This window comes from Octodon degus, unplaced genomic scaffold, assembly GCF_000260255.1.
Source record: "Octodon degus isolate 3935 unplaced genomic scaffold, OctDeg1.0 scaffold00023, whole genome shotgun sequence".
NCBI classification, from domain to species: domain Eukaryota; kingdom Metazoa; phylum Chordata; class Mammalia; order Rodentia; family Octodontidae; genus Octodon; species Octodon degus.
The window spans coordinates 8,288,884-8,310,486 of NW_004524599.1; the positions used below are offsets into that span (position 1 = coordinate 8,288,884).

The window sequence follows — 21,603 nt, forward strand, 5'->3', positions numbered from 1 at the left end:
TCCTCCTCCTCCTCCTCCTCCTCCTCCTCCTTCTCGTCCTCCTCCTCCTCCCGTGCTCACCGCCGGCAGCCGGCACTTTGCGTTCACCCAGAGAGTGGCTCCACTTGGGTGCGAGGTGGAGAGGGGCAAATCCGTTCACAACGATCCATGAAAATGCTTTGGAAACTGACGGATAATATCAAGTACGAGGACTGCGAGGTAAGCGCGGTGCCGGCTCTGTCATCCTTGCAGCCGCAGCCTCCAAGCTCGACTCCCCCTCGCCTTCTCTCCTCGCAGCCAGCTGCGAAATGCGGGTGGGACAAACTTTCGCCGGCGCCGCGCCCGCCCCCTTATCCCCGAGAACGCGGGGGAGAAGCTGGAGAGGGAGGATCTGGACGCTTTCTTCCCTTGTTTCCCTGGGACCACTTTACTCCTTTTTCGGACCACTTTTGGCGGTGTCTAAGAGTGGAGCAAAGAGAAGAACATCTTTCTTTCTTTCTTTCCTTTTTTAATAATCGCGGGCAATCGGGCACGCGCCTGTTCATTCTGTGTGGTCCGGGTCCCAAATCACAACTTCTTTGATATAATATTCCTTCTTTTATACTTATTTTTTTCCCGCTCTCCCTCCCTCCCTCCCTCCCTCCCTCTCTCTCCTTGGACTTATTTTGAGAGGGCCTTCGCTCTGAGCTCGGTTGCGCCTCCCTGTAAGAGGCTCGCTTGGGAGTTCTCATCCCGGCTACCCGGCTCACTCCCAGCCCTCCCTGTTTCAAGAAGTTCAGAGCAGCTTCTCCGCTGTGCTGAGCTAAGGGTGGACACACCCCGCGGTGGTGGCGTCGAGGACGCGCTGCGCCTGCCGGCTCTGTATCCCGGGCACCCGCCCTTGCACCGGCCGGCGCTCCACAGCTGGACCGTGGGAATCCTGGCGCAAGGGCCGCCGCCTCTGGTGCCACGAACCCCTGGGCCGGCGGAGCGCGCCCCTATGACGCCGGGTTTAAAACTCAGGGCCCCCAGAGCTCGACTTTTTGGGACAGGCCAGAGAGCGAACAATCGGCCCGAGGGAGGCGCTGGGAACCCGAGGCAACCTCTTTCACGTCCCCCACTGAAAAGAGCAGATGAGTCTAGGAGAGGGTGGAGGCAGGAGGCCATAGATTATCCAAATAAATACATAGCAGCCTCGACTTTTCCTTTTTCTTCTTTACTCCGCTGGCGTTTGGAGCAGCTGAGACTATTAGGCAGAGACGCCTGCGTGCCTGCGCAGTGGCGGAAATCTTGCCTTTACGAATTCAGAAACTGGGTTTCTATGAACGACGTGTCACCCTCTCCCTCCTCCCTTTTCCTTCCCAACGCTACCACGCTTCTTTATGTTTTCAGGCTCCCCTGTTTGCTGTACCCCAGTCTCGTAGACCGGGCCCGAGGTGACACCTCACGGGCACCGGCGCTGTTCCGGGGGCTTCGGGCGCGCTGGAGGGGGGCGTGGGGACAGCAGTCGGAGAGGTCGCTTTGTTTTCGGGACGTGGGGGCTCTTTGTGAGCAAGTTGGGTTGACCCTTGGTCTCTGCCTAGGGCAGTCCACTCTGTGCAGGTCTAGGCTCTGGCCTGAGGCTCGAACATTTCACTTCCGCGGAGGCCGAGACTCGGTTCTAGGTTCGGGCGCGGTTGGCAGCAGGGTTCCGAACCTCAGCGCGGCTCTGCGCGTACCAGCGGCCGGGAGGGGCCGGGTGGGAGAGGCGCTGCCACCCCAGAGGGACCGCTCCTGGGTGCATGTGAATGTGTGCGTGTGAGTGAGGCATGAAAGACGAGAAACGCGAGAGCAGGAAGCTAGATAAAGTCAAGGCTGTTCCGACAACTTTGCGGTAGCGGCAGCGGGGATTTCGGGGCCGCCGGATTGTGCAGAGGCTCTGCCGGGACACGCAGGAGGCGAGGTGCCGCCCGTTGTGACAACCTGGCGGGCGGAGTGGCAGCGGCGGCGCGCTGGGAAAGTCAGCCTTGTCGTGGGGGCCGCCGGGCGGTAGTGACCCAGCCAGTCGGACGGGTTTACGCCGGGAGCCGGGAGCCGGTGCCAGCTGCGCCCGGGCTGGGCCGCCTCGTGTCTGTGCGCGCCCGGGGCAGCGTCCAGGCTCCCCCTCGCGGAGCCCCGGGAGGGAGAGCCGAGGGAGGAGCGCGCGGGTATCCGAGGGAAGCTCTCTAGGTCGCCGAGCCGAGCGAGGGCTGGTCCCAGACGGGGCGCTGGGCCATGGAGGCGCCGGGCGGCAGCGGACAGCCAAACCCGGATTCCCTGGCCGGCCTGCGCTGCAGGGAAGCCCGCGGCCGGAGAGCACCAAGAGGCGCCTCCGGAGCTCAGAGCCCGAGCAGCGCCCGCACGCGGTGCCCCGCGGCTCCTGTCCGCTACGCGCGACCCCCGCCACATCCTGAGGTCTGCCCCAGCCTTTTAGGTCTGATTGTCCTCGCCGGCTTCCTCTCCCCTCCCCCTCCCCCGCGGCCGCCCCCTCCGCTCCGCGCGCTCGGGCTCGGCCCCCTCCCCTCCCCCCTCTTCCCTCCCCTCCTCCTCCCGGGCTCTCCCTCCTTCCTCCCTCCGCGCTCCCTACTCGGAGCTCCTCTCCTCGCCCACACTTTCTTTCTCACACACGCACGCAGACACATTCTCCCTCTCCGTGCTCTCTCCTCGGCCTCCCTCGCTCCCTCTTTCTCTTTCACTTTTGCACGCCCTGCAACCTTTTAAAATGTTGCCCCTTCCCTGTGATTCGCCAGCCGCCGCGCCGCGGCCCCCCGCGCGCTCGCCCGCTCCCTCTCTCGCCCGCTTTTTGTCTCCCGAGCTCCCTGTCCCCAGCTCCGATTTGCTACACTGAGGCTCCCGTCAATGGACTGCATTGAGAGTCGGCTCCGGCGCGAGTTGCCTCTCCGCTTCACGCTCGATTTCCAGGCATTCTTCCCTTATTAAGTATTCGTGTAATATTAATAGTCATGAATATCTGCTATTAGGAGGCTCCAGGAACGCTGCCCGGCGAGCGCGGTTATTAGAAGCTCAAGTGAAGCCGCCGCTAAGAAAAGAGGGGAGACACGGATTAAGGAACACGCGCGCGCACGCATGCACACACACTCTCTTCAGACACTTTTTTTTTTCCCTTTTTTGGGGGGTTTTTCTTTTCTTCTTCTTCTTCTTTTTTTTTTTTTTTAAAAAGAACTTTGAATCCTAACCGACCGCGGCAGGATTGAGACGGTGGGCTCGACCAGCTGAAGGCGCCGCGGAGTGTGTGGTCCACGTCCGGATGGATGCGCGCGGGGCTACGGCGCCCGCGGGAGTGTCCGCGCGGTGACTCGAATCCTGCGTAGCGCTGGGCTCTCGGCGCCTTTGTGTGGGGCGCGCTCGGGCGGCGGGCAGCCGGGTGCTCCGGGCTTGCTTTTTTTTTTTTTTCACCCTGATTCGTTACCCCAGACTCTTCGCAGATGTTAGTTCACAGTTTTTCAGCTATGGTGAGTCCCACCCCCCACCCCATTCCTGTTTCGTTAGGAATTCTGTTCTAGAATCCCCGGGCCAGTGCAGCTGCCCGCGACCTCGGGGTTCGCTCCCAGGTTTCCTCCTTAGCACCTCCTTCCATTCGCATCCCTCCACTTTCCACCTTCCTCGCTCTCCTTTGCTCCGTTCCGTCCTTGGATCCAGTGCATCGCCACCCGCTCTCGCGCCCTCGGACCTACCCAGGCGCATTTCTCGCCACGTTCACCTTTATTTCCTTGCGTCTCCACTTGTTCTCGAGATGTTCTCAACATTTGATGCTAAATCTGTCTTTAGGAAAATAAAAAATCCTACCCGGCATACCCCCAACCGGCAGTCAGGGTCTGCGGCTGAACCGTGCAGGATTTGCGTACCCGGGAATCCTATTTGCTTGTTTTGCAAGCGAATTGCAATACAAGAACCTAAAGTCAGGCGTTTCTCCTGCCCTTTGGGGCCCGGGTGGAAGGGGCGGGGGCCTCCGCCCCGGGGTGCACCTCTCCCCGTTAAACCCAATAAGGCTGAGCCTTTCTGTTTTCAACCTTAACTTGATGCCCCCATTTATACCTTGTAAATCGAGTCTGTCGAGAAAAGGCTCCTAACTGAGGAAGTGGCAAAGACAGACCCCCGATCCTGCAGTTAAATCCTTCCTTAAGCTGGTAATTTAAACATGTGCTCTCCTTACAACCCCTGTGCGAAGTATGTTTCTATTTAAATACTCATGAAATGGTAATGGTCTTTGAAGGTTTCTGTTTTTTTTTTTTTTCTTTTTCTTTTTTTTCCCTCCTTTAAGTGGAAGAGAGTAAACAACGAAGTGCAGCAGACAGGTTCAAATCCGGGGGAAAGGAAAAGGCCGCTTCTACTGTTTAATATTTAGCAGGGATTTTAATTTTGCTTAAGGGAGGTTTCGCGCAATTGAAGGAGCCATCTTCCAGGAGACCCCTTTCTGTCCTCTTCCACTTTTTAAAGAAACGTGGAAGGAGACTCTCTCGTGCGCGTGTATTCACACAATCTAATTCCTTCGCGCTTTTGGAACTGCCTCTGATTTCTAGGGTGGTTTCCGAAATGATTAATGTAGAGCAGATTTGTTCTTTTTACCCGGCGGCCTGCTGTGGGGAAAGAGTAGTTTTCCACCCAGGTTTGCGAGTGGGTTTAGTGGGGACGGAAGCGAGCCGCGTCTGATTTCTTGTCCTTTCCCCTGCTCTAGGACCGTCACGACGGCACCAGCAACGGGACGGCACGGTTGCCCCAGCTGGGCACTGTAGGTCAATCTCCCTACACCAGCGCCCCGCCGCTGTCCCACACCCCCAATGCCGACTTCCAGCCCCCCTACTTCCCCCCGCCCTACCAGCCTATCTACCCTCAGTCGCAAGATCCTTACTCCCACGTCAACGACCCCTACAGCCTGAACCCCCTGCACGCCCAGCCGCAGCCGCAGCACCCGGGCTGGCCCGGCCAGAGGCAGAGCCAGGACTCTGGGCTCCTGCACACTCACCGGGGGCTGCCCCACCAGCTGTCGGGCCTGGATCCTCGCAGGGATTACCGGCGGCACGAGGACCTCCTGCACGGCCCGCACGGGCTCGGCTCCGGACTCGGAGACCTCCCGATCCACTCCTTACCTCACGCCATCGAGGACGTCCCGGTAAGAGGCCGCGAGCGCGGGCTGGGTCGGGCCGGGGTGTCTCCCAGCACGGAGACGTCCCGGGACTCGCAGCCCGGCCGGGCCTTCCTCCAGGAAGGTCCTTCCCGAAATGTTTATTTGGTGACAGTGGTGGTGGTGGGGTGTGCTGAGCACCCGAAGAAACAACCAAATTGAAAAGTTAAAAAGCGATGGAGAGTCCTGCCCCAGAACAATGGTTCTTAGAGCTCCCTCAAACAATGCCACCATTACCATTTCCACAACACAGAATAAATCAGGCGAATGTCACCACGAACAGACTCTGCCCCTCTCCACGACGGCAGTAAACTGTTTCGATGGCTAGAGGACCTCATTCCAGCTGATACTGCCTTGGGGGTGTCTCCTCGTCCTGGTTAGATGTTAAATTTAACCAAAACAGCTCATCAGACACTCTTGCAATGTTGAAAAACAACGTGAGAGACAAACTGAGAAGAGTATTTAAACCAGATTTTATAAGCACTAGTGAAACCCAAAAGTTATGGAGACCCTGTCCTGATTGAACAAAAGTCAGTAACAAACCCAGGCAGACATTAAAACGCGGCTTTCTTCTCCTCCTGGGGTGCTAAGTGGTGACCTCATAAATCATTAGCTAGGCTCCCAACGCCTATCAGAGCCTGCTACACCCCATATTAAATTAAATGTTTTGAGACTATTGGGTAATATGTTATTTGAGTTCTAATTCAGTTATCAATAAATGCAGTTTAAAATGATTTCTAAATAAGCATGGCATTAGCACATTTGCTATTTACAACGCAAACCAGGCTATTGATAATTTGAAAATACTTTCTGAAATTAAATTTAAACCAGCATCACTGTTGCAATTCTATATATTTATGGTTTCCTCACAACCTTCCTGAAATGGAATTAGAGCAAGCCAATAATTTTATTAAAGCTGTAAAGGCTTCTGTTAAAGCTGCTTTTCTTTGGAGAGGAAATGTATCTGGATGTGATTTTTGCTAAAATGCTATTTCAAATTACTGCATCAAATATAGCAGCAGTATGTCCGTTGACAGTTTAATGATTACTGCATTAGATTGTAAGGAAAAGGGTCACGTGAACTTACCTGCTCGCTTGGTGGATTTAAAACATTATTTAAGTTCTATAGAAAATTTATTACATTTTCATTTGACCCAGTTAGTCACTGAAATTTGTTGGTTATGTTTAGCAGCCTTGTATGGAGAAGAGGGAATCAGGCACTTTGATCCAGGGTAAGGGCTAGTAAGCACTGTGCAGATGCTCATACCTGAATGCTTTTAGAAAGTGTTACTTAAACAGCACCTTTGGAGAGAAGTAGAATGAGTACTAAGAGAGTAATTTTAAAAAGACCTGAGCATTTTAGGTCCTTTGCCTGAAGAGTCTTTGAAGTCCTTCTCTCTTTTTGCTTTTAAGAAATATTTCAAATGCAAAATAACGTAAGCTTTTGGAGCTACTGTGAGTTAGAGTCACTCTACTTTGCAAACATTTCAGGTGACTGGTGGGCATTCTTAATACTTGTACAGTCTCTTTGTGGGTAAATTGGTCTGTAAGAGGAATTAACCAAAGGATCAAATAAAAGCAAGGAAACCCAGTGCTGCTCTTCCCTCTCTCTCCCCCACCTTTTAAGAAAAAAAAAAAAGAATTCTTTCAGAGGAATTTGGGTCAGGAAAAGGGTTGTTTTCAGTTTTCCCATTGCTGCAACAGTTAACCTTTAATAAGAATGACTGCTAAATATTTAAGAAAATCAAATAGATGGTGAAAATTATTTAATCATTAATATCTCAGTGGGGCTTTAAACTTAATAGTCTTCCCTGTATGGACAAGGTCTAGAAATAACACAAATAAAAGTATCATGCCACACTACATTTACTTTATGGGTTTAGGGTGCATGCATAAAGGGATCATATTTCCCCATATAGTTAAAGCACAAGAACTGCAGTAGTAGTCATTTCTGAACATTTCTCAATTTAATTATACTTAAATCCAGAAGCACTTTAGGCAAGTTACAAATGAGAGCATTGAGTATAATAAAACCTGTAATAAAGCAACTTAGTACCATCCACCCGGAATCATTGCGATCAGGCACAATTAACAGGAGCATAAATCCAAGACAGAATGGAAAATGTTTGAATCAGTATTATTGTTGGACAAAGACTAGAGAAGGAAGTAATAGTTTTTTAAATGGTAATGCCTGTGTTTGGTAACGATTGCGAAATCTTCTATCTCAGCAGCCCTGGTGCTAATTTGTAAACACAGCCAGACATTATATTGCTTGTCAGTTTCTGCATTAGAAAACATGATTTCATTTTACTTTCTAATCACGTTTTGACTCTAGCACACACGTATACCCATCCATCTGTAAAGAAAAAAAAGAAAGAAAAACCCACACTGACAAGTCTGCTGTTTGGACAATAGAAAAGCAACCTCAGAGGTTTTTCTTCATTATTATTTTTGATATGCTCATATTCCTGTCATATCCGGTTTAGGCAGTAGCCTTTTAAGAAAATTATTTCTAATTCTCCATAAGCGAAGGTGTGCTTGCTCTTTATTACGTTACCTACAAGGTTCCCAGCACTCCTCCGTTGCTCCCGCCCGTCATTTCTATTGTGTCGCCCTAGCTTTTGCTACCTGCACATGGGAAGCTGTAAGTCCGAAGCCACTGAGGCGCCAAACTAAAGCTGGGAGCATTTCTAAAGGTCGAACTGACTGTGAGAAAGATTAGGTACTCCAAAACTTCACTTAATTTCCACAGAAAGTTTTATTCCCCACCCCATCCCCTTCAAACACGGATTATTTGCTGGGGAGGAGAATTTGGCTCTGGGTGTGCAGTGAAACCTCTTGAGTCCCAAAGCCTCCAATTCTAATAAGCCAGGATGAGGTGTTTATATATAAATGTCATCTTATGGGAGGGAGAATTTTGATCCTACACTTTCCCCTCCCCCATCTTGCACAGAATATTCATTTCCTTTTGTTTTGATTATACACTTACATCCATGTGTATCCTTTTGTTGCAGCACGTAGAAGACCCGGGTATTAACATCCCAGATCAAACTGTAATTAAGAAAGGTAAGCCATTTCCTTCTGCATTCCAAGCATGTCCTTACAGGCAGAGAGCTATTTAAAAGAACTTGCAGAGCTGTATTTTTTTTCAAATAGGATTTCCTAAAGGCTCAGAATTAGCAAATAGATAAGCATAGAAAAGCAATGCTTAAATCATCAGCTTTCAGTATCTCAGTAATGGCAACAGGGTAGCTTTGTTCTGATTCATGATTTGACCATTTAATTTAGTTTAATGATATTTGGACAAACATGAAATGTGCAATAGTTGAACTGATTTGGAAGCAGCATTTTAATATTGAGCTGGTTTAAGAGTTTAGCTAATCTACCGTGTGGAGTTAAGGCCATGAGTGTTAAGAAGTCTTTTATATTAAAATAGTGCAAATAATTTCATGATTGTAAGGACAGATGATTTAGAAGCAGTTCTTAAACTGGGGAAAACTTTCATGTTGTTGAGTTTAGTTTCTTGTTGGCTGTTTAAGGAGTATGAAACTTTGGGAATTAGGTTAACAAATGGAGCTCTTGCTTAAAAGTAGCACCTTGAGGATGGTAGGACTATTGTTTGTTCAAGCAGAAACTGTTGGAAAAATGTCAGGTGATCTGGATAGATTTATAGTGCTTAGTGAGTAGAAATAAAGTTTCCTGGATTAAAGGATATTAACTTTTTTTGGGGGGGTTATGATTACATTTTGGGATTCTAGGCACCACCAGAGGACTATGCTATATGAAATTGTTCTCATTTCTAACCTCAACCAGTATATTGTTAGCTAAAGTTTCATTTTTGCATCTGTGAAGTCTTTGTCACGTCAAATTAGATGTTCAAGGGATAAATCTTAAGAGATGCTCTTTCCAAGTCGACATGATAATTGGCTCTTTTATTAGTAATCTCTCAAGAGTTCGTTTAACTCCTATTGTCTCTATTAGCCTCCCTAGAGCTATTAATGTCACAAGTGATCTATCCAAAACCTAGAGCCCCCCACCTCCCATACTGCTACAATATCGCCCTTTAAAGAACATTGAGGAGCACTGTGACCAGAACGTGTGCGCATTAAGTCTTCGTGTGGGATTTTAAGATACAAATGCAGTGTACTGAAATGGTCGTGAGTGCACGCATCTGAGTTACACTGGTGTTGAGAAATGAACAACGTACTTTGTGCTGGTCTTGAATTTTTTTCTAACAATGACGGGCTTATGGTTTTAACTAAGAAGAATACCGTACCTGCTAACCCCTCCCATCGAAGGCGCTTAAGCCCGCGGGGCCCATTAAGTATTTGCTCAACAAAAGGACCCAAGGCTGGTGCTCCACCTTAGGCCAGTTCTTTGCCCCACCCCGCCCCCATCCCCTGCTCAAAAGTGGGTTTGGAATGGATCTCCAAAACCTGAATCTTTTCTGAAACAGAACATATGATAGAATGTATGCCTCTAAAGGTCGGGACATGTGATGTGAACTTACCACTTTCTAGTTTGGTGTCGTAACTGAAATGCTCATTTACTGGTTGCGTTAGCCATCTAAACTGTCGGCTGGTTTTAGCAAAGTAATAAATACTGAAGCCCTTTTCTCTTGGACACTAAATTCGTCACCCCGCAAACCCCCAGCGCAGATCTAACTTACCCTAGGTTTGCAATGCAACCCCGCCCCCGCCCCCTAAACTGCGCGGAGCCCGGGGCGCACCCCGCTCCGGCGCAGGGCTCGCCAGGTGGCCTCTCAGCTCCGGGGACAGGGTCGGCCGGGGAGTGGGAGGGCGACGGGCGGTGGCGAGAGAGCTACAGGATTTCTGAGCTGCCAGGAAGGAAAAGCGGGGCCCGCGGCGGCAGGCAGGCCCCGGTGGCGGGGGGCTGGGGACCCTCGATGCCCACGCGCGGCCTCCCGTCTGTCTCTGCAGGCCCCGTGTCCCTGTCCAAGTCCAACAGCAACGCCGTCTCCGCAATCCCTATCAACAAGGACAACCTCTTCGGCGGCGTGGTGAACCCCAACGAAGTCTTTTGTTCAGTTCCGGGTCGCCTCTCGCTCCTCAGCTCCACCTCGAAGTACAAGGTCACGGTGGCGGAAGTGCAGCGGCGCCTCTCACCGCCCGAGTGTCTCAACGCGTCGCTGCTGGGCGGAGTGCTCCGGAGGTGAGGCCCCGCCCGGCCCGCCCACCCCGCGCGAGCTAGCGAGTGAGCGCGCGCGTGCGCGCGCACTGACCGGGGGACACTGCGCCTGCGCCGGCCTGCGGCGGCGACGCACGCGGCCTTCGCGCCGTGGCCCTCCCTTCGCGGGAAAAGAAGGGGCGGGGAGAGGAGCGCGAAGCTGAGTGGGTGGGATCTGGGGGCGGGGCGAGGCGGCGCGCGCCTGCGCTCTTCGCCGTCCTCGGGCGCGCGCTCTGCCCGCCGCCGGCGCGCTCGCCGGGTCCTGCGTCCTTACTCTGCGCGCGCGCGCGGCGCGCTCCGCCGCGGGCTCAGTCCCTGCTTCTGCAGCCGCGGGGCGCCGTGCGGCCGTCTTTTCCCTGTTGGCACGCACCTTGCAAGCCCAGGAAGACTTCCTCCGGGGCTCTTCGCTTTGCCTCATCACTGAGTAGGGTCTCAATGGTCCCCAGCTGTCCTTTCAACACGGTTTTCACAGAATAGCGTTTAGCTAAGCGAGGAGACCAGTTTCCTATAGTGCGCCCCCTTGTCCCCGGGCGCTGTCGCCTCCCTGCAGCAGTCCACCCCCAGAGCAGGGCAGCGGGCGTGCACGCGCCAGGGGCTGTGCGGGCCAGGCATGTGTACGTGCTTTGGACGAAGTTGCCACCGAAGATTGCGCGTGTTCTTTTTGTGTGTGTGTGTGTGGGGGGTCACCCCACCCCACGAAATGGTGATGATTCATCTCAGAGAGAGGATTTTATGAGGTCGGGGAGGAAAGCACCATCCCTGCTGTGGGCTTCCTCCTCCGGGGTTTCCCTCAGCCATGTGCATTAAGGGGCTTGGGTTGAATTTAGCAGCATAAGGTGTTTATTATCCTTCTCCACCTCCTTCTTCTTAATTAAGACCAAGAACTTCATTATTTTGACTCTGGTCCACTTATCTATTTGTGGGCCCACAGTTCGAGGGGGGTGGGCATATCCCATACAAATCCTGCCAGAGGGTTTTGGAACGTTTTAACATCAGTGATTCTGACCTTTTTTTCCTTCTTCACAGTCATTTTGCTTTCTCTTTGTAATCTTTCTCTGACATAGATCTTTTTTCTGTCCTTTGCCTTTTTCTCCCTTCCCCCACCCCCAGGATTGGAGACTGTTTACCTAGGGGAGTATAATCTAATCCACACAATTAAAGAGCACTTGAATGGGGAATAAAATCTGAAATTAATTAATTTGCTGTTTTATTTAAACAATGTATCTTAACCACTTTCTGATTATGGGAGTCTATTTAGACATCTATTTAGAACCACCTCTATTGTTTCTGAAACTGGTGAAATTTTGAGAGGCTGATGTCAGGCTTTGACGGTTCCCACTAGGCTGGTGACACGGTGTGTAAACAGTTGGTGAAATGACTTACCCACTGGGGCCAAAGCAGGGCAAGAGCCGCGAGAGTGCTGATAACTTTGGTTACTCTGAACAACCTAACAGCAGATCTGGCAAAGACAATTTAAAGACCCCATTGGGATTTGTATGATTGTAAGAACAGAGGAAGTGTACAATAATCATTTGAACTTGAGAACACCTCCAACCCTAGAGATCAGAGCCATGTTTATTTGCCTGTGGTGCTTCTTTCTGAGAGTTGGGAAATCAAAACTTCCCATGTGTGGTAATGGTTGCAGCAGTCACTAAACACAGGGGGTGCTTTACAGTTTAACAACCATCTGTCTCCTTGTGATCCTTGTGTACCGTATTTGCTATGCAGTTCAAGCTGGGCTTTTAGCCCAGGCTGGTCCCGAACCGACAGCAATCCTCCTGCCTCAGCCTCCTAGAGGTGACATGTCTCAAATTTTATAAACGTGTTCCAGGAATCTTTCACAATGCTTTTCAGTTGATGCAGAGCAACCCAGTGTTTTCTAAATGCTTATCGTGTGTATATCTGTGAAACAGGGCGAAGTCTAAAAATGGAGGAAGATCTCTAAGAGAAAAACTGGACAAAATAGGATTAAATCTGCCAGCAGGGAGACGTAAAGCTGCCAACGTTACCCTGCTGACATCACTAGTGGAGGGTAAGCGAATCCACTTGCTAACTAGGAAGGAACTGCCTGTTGGGAAAATGGATAATATTTAGGGGCCAGATGTTTGGTATTTTGTGTCAACTGGGCAGTTTTGTCTTTCCAAAGAATATAGCCTGAGGTGAATGGAATTCCTGCATGCTAAAAATTATTTGCGTACTCCTATCCTTCGATTTTCCTCTCTCCCACAATGTTACACCTTTGCAGCCCATTCCTGACCTAAACAGTGCACACATTTCAGAACTGCCCATTCTTCAAGAATCCTTTAAAGAGCTCAGCAGTGAATTATTTAAGTTATTCTGACATCTGCGTTTGAGAAACGCGTGACCATTACTTCCTGAATTAATTTGGGAATCTTTGACCTGTATCCTGATTTAGGACTGTCCCCGAAAGCGGAGGGTTTTCTGTCCTTGTAGGCTTTTGTTCACCAAAACATATGCTCTCTTATCTCTTGTGTAATTGTGCTTCTCTCCCGGAAGGGAAGAAAGCCATTTTGGACTTCAGATTGTTTGGATATGGAAAGGCAAAAACGAAATATAAGCCTTGCAAAATAAGTTTCTCATGGCAGTGTTTCACACGCGGCCACATAGTCACCCTTCCAAAGTCCCTGAAATAAAAAGCCAAGCATGTCCTCACTCCTCGCTCCAGATAGACTGACCCCGCAATTCATTCACATTCCTGTCTGCTTCAGAGTCCTAAAGGTTTTTTGTTTTAAATATTACACTGGCTCAAGTTTGTGTGTTTTACAAATGAATGTATTGCTGTCTTGTATTTTTCTGTGAGCATTTGTAGAAATATCTTCCGGTAATGTGGAAAATGATGCTTAAATTACCAGCCAGATTTAAAGGCTAAACTTCATATGAAAAGGAGGCATTTTGTCTTATTTACATCTTGCGTTTGAGGAGATGTATTACAAGTGAATCCATAGTTCTAGCTTTATAAGTTACTTTAAAAAACGTTTAAAGCCTTGTGTGAGGAGGACTTGCATGCTTTTTATTTGTGAATGGTATCAGAGATGATAATATATAACAATTTTAGAAACCAGCAATTGTTCAGTACCAGAAACTCAACTACAATAGCATTGTATTAAAATAATAACAGCATACAGACAACCCTCTGTGCATGCTCCAAAGAATTAGATGCCAAGGAAGGGCAGTGGAGGCTTAGCGGCTAGTGTGAGAATTGGTGTGGGCCTGGGGTTGAGTGCTGTAGCAGGCAGGCAGTTTCTGGAGAACTGTTATTGTTTGTGATCCGCTCCATTTTATGGAAACAAGCTCTGCGGAGAGGGCTTTGATGCCCTAATTGGCGCATGCGTTCTTCCGGAGCTGGGGCTAATGGCAGGAAGCCCTGCAGTAAAAACCAACTGGTTCAGGAAATTAAAACCAAAGATTCGAAAATCAACAGCACAGACAGACTCAGTGGAGTGACCCTCAAATCCTCTTGGTTAATCGGTTTGGATGAACAGATAATTATATGTGATCAAGTTAAAATGTAAACTCTCAGTGGTTCCCTTGTAGAAAAGCTCAAGGAGTAATTATGAATATCATTTATGTGTGTGTTGATAGGTGTGAGGTTGGAATACAAGAGCCGTCTTAAGAGAGAAGGTGGGGCCTGTCAGTCAGGGCAGAGGATGGCAGTGGAGCTGGTTGGGTGGGTGGGATACATATTTTCAAATCTTCTTGGCCTTTGAATACAAGAGGTCATGTTACTTGCAGGTTCTAGAGAGAAGGAAATCAAATGTCTGGGATGGGAAAACGACTAGTTTGCATTTCCTTTAACTTCTAGGCTAAGAAAATAAGGGAGTTGGGAGCAGAGAGGAAGTTTTGATCCCAGAGCATTTCATTCTCTTGCCCTGCCCTCTCTGCTCTTGCCAGGAGAAGCTGTCCATCTAGCCAGGGACTTTGGGTACGTGTGTGAAACTGAATTTCCTGCCAAAGCGGTAGCTGAATTTCTCAACCGACAACATTCCGATCCCAATGAGCAAGTGACAAGAAAAAACATGCTCCTGGCTACGAAGTAAGGCATTTACCTCTGCGGGGTCTCTGCATCTCACTGCTGAGAGAAACAAAAGTTGTTTTTTGCTCTCCTTTTTCTCTTTGCCTTTTGTGCGAATCAGCTTTGTCGTTGGGAGTAGGGAAGTTACAACTGGCTCTTTTAACCCATGAGCTCTGTGAAACGGGAAATGCAGAGGGGACTGCAGGGTTGTTCCGAGTTTTCCTTCTCTTCTGCTTTTCTCTCTCACTTAACATATTTTGAACATTGACATGGGTGGGAGTGTTGGAGGGGTCTGATGGAAGCTGAGTGTGTGTGTGTGACTGCATTGTTTCAGCAAGACAGTGATCAGATCCCTGAAAGGTAACTAACAGGGTTCCCTATAGTTTTTGTCTCCTGTCAGTCTGTTCTCCAAGGGCAAAGATTAAGTGGCCTGCAAAATGTGCAAACCAGAGGCTGGCCTAGTTTCAGCTCTAATCCCTTATTCCATTTCTTACCTTCCTTTCTCTCCTCATTTCAGAAGTGTACACACACACACACACACACACACACACGAACACACACGAATACATGTGCACACGCCACACAAGTTTTAGCCTACAGGCAAGATGTCAAATAGGTTTCAAAATGGCCCAAGTTTTATTCCCACCAGTGCCTGCGCTGAATAGACTTCTCCAGGTGGCATGTGAAAAGAAAATGACTGTTTTGATATGTTTTCTGGAAATTAAAAGGCTTGTTGGGAAGCCCTTAATTATCAGTAGTCGATGTCACAGAAGGGCATGGAACCAGAGGATGCAAGTGGAGGCCCTGGGTGGGACACTGTTTCTGGCCTGGGGACATCAACCGGCCCTGCAGAAGGGGCCAGCCAAAGCCTCTCATTCTTCCGGTTCCCACCCTACCCCCAGGCCTGGCAGTAGCCACCTCAGGAAGGTCCCTGCTAGTCCCTGCTTTGAGACGGGACAGAGCAGCCTGTGTGCTGGCTTCATCTGCCTAGATTTCTGGCTTTCCAAGACTCTTTCTGAAGTTTCAGTTTCCCCTCCTTCCCTTGGCTGGCTCCTAAGTGCAATTGTGTTCACAGTCCTTAAGCAATTCTTATTTGGGTGTGTGCAGAAAAAGTGAAGAAATGGGAAATTTAAATGTCTGTACCTTGGGCTGGGGAGATGGCTCAGTGGAATAAGCACAGGCCTGAGTTCAATCCCCGGTTCTGAAAAAAAAAAAAAGTCTGTATCTTTTCCCCCAAACCACCTTGAATTATCTCTAAGGAACAGGCTTCTTTTGCATCCCTCCCCCACTTCAAGGCACTATAGTCTCCAGCAAAGTTTTGCCTTTCTTTTTTTTTTTATTTTTAAAAGAGTATAAATTAGAATTAAAAGAAAAAATTAAAGAAAAAATTACAAGTGATGCAGACTTTCACTTAACAAAGAAATATGAATTTCACAGTATTCGTTACACAGTATTATCTTCCAACCAGTTATTCGAATTACCAGATAGATACATGTAAAATTAGATGAAGAAAAAAACTCCAAAGAAATATATAAGAAATTAAGAAGACAAAAAGGAGAAACAATTGAAAACAAGGTGATGAAATAAATTAAAGCATTAGCTACTTCTTTCCACAGCTCAGCAGAAATGCACAGTACAATTGTCCAAACCATCCGGCTTATATACATAGATAAGTCAGTCTCCTTCCCCCACTCCCTCTCCTATCCTTTTCCTCAACTCAGTAACTCTTTCCTTTTTAATAAGTTCATTCCCTTTTCCCAGTGTTTCTTGTACCCTGATTGGAAGGTGAATGGGTGCAGACTTCACCAACTGCTTCCTAGAGTAGGTTGTCCAGAGTAGCAGGGAAGAGTCTGTGTCACATTTTGGAAAGGAAGGATGAGTTGTTTCCTATTGGCCACATGCGTGTGTTTCTGACTTCTGGTCTAACTTGTCTTTCTTTGTCACGTAGTGTGTGTATTCCTTTGCGGAGGATGCTTGGTATGGGAAAGGTTCTGAGATGAGACAGGGAGGGGGAGGGGAGGGGATGGGGTAGGGAGAAAGAGAGAGGATGGCACTTGTGAAGGCAGGAAGGGTGTGCATTAAGGGAAGGAGAGGTGGTCTGGTGAACCTAGGAGGCTGCCTACTGCTGCTGGCCTCAGGCAATGCAGTGCCCACTGGGTGGGGACAGAGGTAGCTTCAGGGAGAGAGGATTTCTGTTCCCCTGGTGCATTGGGAGCCTCAAGTCTCTCTCCACCCCATTTCTGCTGCAGACAGATATGCAAGGAGTTCACCGACCTGCTGGCTCAGGACAGATCTCCCCTGGGGAACTCAAGGCCCAACCCCATCCTGGAGCCGGGCATCCAGAGCTGCTTGACCCACTTCAACCTCATCTCCCACGGCTTTGGCAGCCCGGCGGTGTGTGCCGCGGTCACGGCCCTTCAGAACTATCTCACGGAAGCCCTCAAGGCCATGGACAAAATGTACCTCAGCAACAACCCCAACAGCCACACGGACAACAGCGCCAAAAGCAGTGACAAAGAGGAGAAACACAGAAAGTGAGGCTCTCTCCTCCTGCCCTTCCCGCCCCCACCGGCAGGTGACAGCTTGGGGACCAGCCACCTTTCCTGCTGCTGCTGCTGCTGCTGCTGTGTGCTGCCGCTGTTGCTGCCCTCCGGTCCCCAGTGTCCTCGGGACTGCTTTCTACTGCCAGGGGGCAGACACTGCCGCTGACTCCGCCCCCTTCCTCGACTTACCCCCCCCCAGCCCTTATGTAGAGCCTAAGAGAACAGAACAGGCCATGAAGCCAGCCCAGAAAAGTTCTGTCGAGTTTGTGAATCTTTTTTTTTTTTAACCAACAAATCACCAACAAACATTAAAAACTTTTTTTTCTAAAAAAAAGAACGTAAAAAATTAAAAAAAAAATTATATGAGCTTCATGGGACCGAATCACCACCTTCCCTTACATACTTCAGTTCAGATTGTAGCCATACTTTAAAAAAAGGCAAAAAGCGTAATGACCTTTTTATCAGTATTGTGAATAAACTTGAACACAAATACACGAAGTTCCATGTCATGTCTTCAGTTGTAGAAGTTTCCCCTCTCCAAGGTAAAGTGACCAACTTGAACTCTCTCTGGCAACACGATTCACAGTCAGATAAGGGAATCAGTGTTCACAACTCTGTATATATTTATTTATGTGTAATTTAATGGGATTTGTAAATATGGTGAGTCTGTTTTAAGCCTTTTTTTTTTTTTAATTTATCTGGTGATCTCGTTTACCTCTTGTTTAGTGGGTTCTGATCTTCCCTATTAGTTCTTCATGTGGTTCATGGTACTTAGAACTCCACAGTTTGGGGAATTTTGTTTTTCCTCCAGGATTCATGAATTTAGCCCTGTTGTAGCATGTTAAAAGGTGAAAATGAAACAGCTGGACAAATAAAAAAAAAAAAGAAAATAAAATTTTATATATAATTAGTATTACATTTAGCTTTTCATTGAACTGAAAGAAAAAAGTGACATTGGACCCTGGAAAGATTTTTAAACTTGAGCAGTTTGATAATGATAACCCTTCTATGTATTGTGGGGGGAAAAAGTTTATTTTATTCTACCATCCTCCTTCAAAGCATCATTTGAGCAATAAATGAATCTTGACTTTACACCAAGGGTTAGGGAGTCTCTCTCTCTCTCTCTCTCTCTCTCTCTCTCTCTCCTTCTCTCTCTCTCTCTCTTTCTTTCCCTCCTCTCTTTTTGTTCAAGGAACTTCAGACAGTTGGGACCACCTGGTGTCCTGTGTTTTCACTGGCCCTATTGGAAACAGTTCTAGTTGTATTGTATTGAGTTGTGCCGGCAGTAGTTTTCATGCCTGTCAATGTATCATAGTCCTTTGTTGCCCAGATAAATAAATATTTGATACGCTTTATGTCGATTTTTTTTATTCAGTGGCTGTCTTTACCCTGGCGTATTTTTGTTCTTGGCAGTATTTTTTATTCAGTATGGTTACAGTAATTGAGTTTAACTCTCCCTTGGCAATTGCTCCTTGCAATAAGCAGCTGAACCCATTGTTTCCCTCAAGTATAATAAAAACTTACTTTCAACTTGGAGTTCAGAGCAGGGTATCATTTAGATATTCCACCGAGTCTGTATTCAGACAAATGACACAATAAAACCCAATGTAAAAACCTTTTGGATAAGATTGTTTGTACTGCTAAAGGAATGACATACTGTCTTTTCCTTACCAGAAACATTAATTTTATTATTAAAAATAAAGTTTTATTTTATTTATGTTGATCCTTTAGATTTTCATTTGCTTTTGGAAGTCAAAATGTAAATCCTCCAGAGCCAAACATTGAGGAGGCTAAGATGATGCAGAAGGGAAGAGCCAAGACTCCAGCCCCATAAGTACTTCCCAGTCATTCTCAAGATAGCTGAAATTTAAGTTATTAGTTCATTAGCACAAAGAAAATCCCTACTTCAACCAGTACTTGTTTGCTCAGGGTTCTCTAAGGCTGACACATCCCAATGAGCAGAAGCCAGCTCGCCCTTTCTGGGATGAGAAAGGAAACAGTGGTAGATATACACATGGTGCACCCTAAGAGAGGACAAATTGTCTTATTTTCATATTTTATCTAGAGAGGAGTTTACTTAGAGGTGCTATTCTTAAGTCATTCTGGTGGTAGCAGAGCAGATGGGGAATTGGTAGATCCCTGGAATCTTCTGTTGGCTCCCTAAATGCCAACCCACCCCTTCCCTTCTTCAGAGGGCTCCCCTTAGGAAACACAGCCCGGGCTGGCGGGAGGAGGCAGGCCAGGGTGGAGCAGGCCCGGGAGCCCCCTGCCCCTGAGACCACTCTGCCCTCCTCAGTTGCAGGACTGATCGCTGAGCTCTGTGGGGAGGCAGGACTTCCTGTGCACCAAGATGGCGCTTTCTGAGCTTTTGTAAACTGCTTTGGAAATTTCTTGCTTCGGAAGTGAGGGTGGGAAATGGTGGTTGGAGGTTGGCTGACAGGAAAGGCCATAGGAAGGGGCTTAGGGAAAGGGTCAGGTAGCCAGGCTGGGGTGGGATTTTGACATTTGTTCTGGGGCTTGACGTTCTGAGGGACCAAGGAAGCAAAGCAGTAGTGTCCATTTCGCAGCTCTCTGCTTTCTAATCTCCTTATGGAAGGCAGCGTAAAATCAATCTCCACAAACGAACCAGAGTTGGTGGAGTCTAAATTCTATTTTCCAAAGCCAGAGAATTCATAACAATGGTGGGTTTAAACAATTCTAATGGAAAGTGTATTCTCAGAACGCAACGCGGCAATTGTTTTTTAAAGCGGTTATTTATTATTTCCTAGAGAGACTGGTTAACTGTAACGTAGATGTAACAAAATAATGAGGCGAATGAACCCTAACTGTACATACTCTTGACAGAAATGAAATGCACACAGCATCGTAGCAGGTGAAGTGAAGCATTGTCTATCAGGGCTGTTTTTCTTGGCTGCTTCTCAGATTGTGTGGGGGATCCTAACCTCAGGCACAATAGCATTCATAAACAGCCATACATTGCTGCTCTTTCTCCAACGACACATAAATACTCATTTTAAAACGAAAACGATCTTACTAAATACCATTCATTCATATCTGGATTTACAGATGCTTGTTATGTTGGAAAACCCGAACCTAATATAATCCTTGCATCCTGAGAAAGACAGAAAGGAAATAGTGGGTTAGAACACGGCAAGGTCATAATAAACAATGGTTTCCAAATGCAGGGAATTAGTTATTTTTATTCTATAGTTGGGCATTTGGAAGATCATGATATTGTCACTCTTTGCTTTTTCTTAGTTTAAAAAAAAAGGCTAAATATATTGCTAAGGACTGGGGGATTAGAAAGGTTATTATGCAAAATAATTTTGATTGGGATAACCACAGGCTACATGGGTTTTGACTGTTTTGTGATCATTGTATATTTCCCAAATCACATGGTGATTATAGGACAGTCCAGGTATTTGTATACTAACAACAGTGATTCTGTTTGGTTAAGCCAAATTAGGAGACATAGTTGAATTATAGAAATGCTGACAGGGCCACACTGATCACCACACCCTTTTTATGGAAGCACAATTTCCTTGCTGGTTTGCAATCATCATTGCCCTCTCTATCCTCCCGACACCCTTTAAAAACCACAATCCAAACCAGCGCTCCCCAAAATCGAATATTAATACAATTTGCGTTTTTGATGGAACTACCATCAGGCCTGCAATGCCCCGCAGCTGAAATAATATTTAAAATAGAAGGGATTTGACATTTGAGAAGTCAGTGGTTTGAAATACCCAGTTGTACTTAGCTAATTCAGTCCTTAACCTCTGGTTTCAAATAAATCAATTACAGTCGATTCCACTTCGGTTCAGAAGTGCACAGGGTTTTAGTTAATTGAATACATTTTATTCACTTGCTAGGAATATTCATTTATCAAAATTCTAAATTTAATATATATATATATATATTTCTTTACAACTCAGATTATGTTAGACTGCACAGTCAGACCCAATTTGCCCTGGTTTTCCCCAAATCCTGTTTCAAGTCCAAATGGTACCACTCTGTGAAACAACATCTCCCCTTTCTCCTTTCAACCAAGAGTAAATTTGAATTTTTTTTTTTTTTTTGTCAAACAGGACAGCTGATTTCCCCCTACAAGGAAAATATATGCAGTCACCAGCCTTGTGTTAAGTTTAAATAGGTTAAGAAAAAACTGGATTAATTAAGTTTTAAAAAAAGTATAGATTGGAAATTAAAAAAAAAAAACCCGCATGGTTTCCATTAGAGCTTAACTTTGCCGCAACTGACAGGTATGACAACATTTTGTGGTCTTAAACCACGGGCCCTTTTTCTTAACCCTCTCACTTCCTCTGACTCCTACCCTCTGGCTTTTAGAGAAGTGCTTGAATAAATACCGGATTGTTGACTGAAAGCAATACAGTTAAATGTGTCTAAATGAAGTTGTGCTTTAAACAGATATTGATGTATGCAGTGTTTTATATTTATTGTTCGTAGCATCCTGCTGGCAGCAGTTTACTGTTTGGAAAGGAAAGGGGTTAATTAGCGTCATTATCAATCACTAATGCTTGCCTAACGTGTCCAAAGAATAATCAAGTTAGAGGACAGGCACGAAGCCAACAGCTGCTTCATCCCACTTACAGATCTCTTAAGCTGCTCAGGGCAGGGTGGAGGGGAGGTGTGTGTGGGGAGAATCTTCATTGCTTGGGGAAAGGGGCTATAAAAATCAGGTCAAATTGAAAGAGATCTGG

General features: G+C 47.3%; 1 protein-coding gene across 6 annotated transcripts in view; it reads left to right on the forward strand.

The window, feature by feature from the left end:
• Positions 1–18,237, forward strand: part of Tfap2a (transcription factor AP-2 alpha) — a 23,078-nt gene extending 4,841 nt beyond the window's left edge. Inside the window, exons 1-8 of one of the 6 annotated variants that reach the window (XM_023712036.1) lie at positions 1,100–1,394; positions 4,673–4,730; positions 4,870–5,107; positions 8,134–8,185; positions 10,060–10,291; positions 12,220–12,338; positions 14,219–14,360; positions 16,589–18,237. In XM_023712036.1, the coding sequence (XP_023567804.1) occupies positions 1,280–1,394; positions 4,673–4,730; positions 4,870–5,107; positions 8,134–8,185; positions 10,060–10,291; positions 12,220–12,338; positions 14,219–14,360; positions 16,589–16,877 (1,245 nt within the window). In that variant the 5' untranslated portion in view covers positions 1,100–1,279 and the 3' untranslated portion in view covers positions 16,878–18,237. Of the gene's footprint in view, positions 1–10; positions 199–1,099; positions 2,392–2,553; positions 3,450–4,672; positions 5,108–8,133; positions 8,186–10,059; positions 10,292–12,219; positions 12,339–14,218; positions 14,361–16,588 lie in introns of those variants that run through there. The other 5 variants (XM_023712037.1, XM_004628371.2, XM_023712035.1 and 2 more) reach the window with 5 other exon arrangements.
• The last annotated feature ends 3,366 nt before the right edge of the window (positions 18,238–21,603 follow it).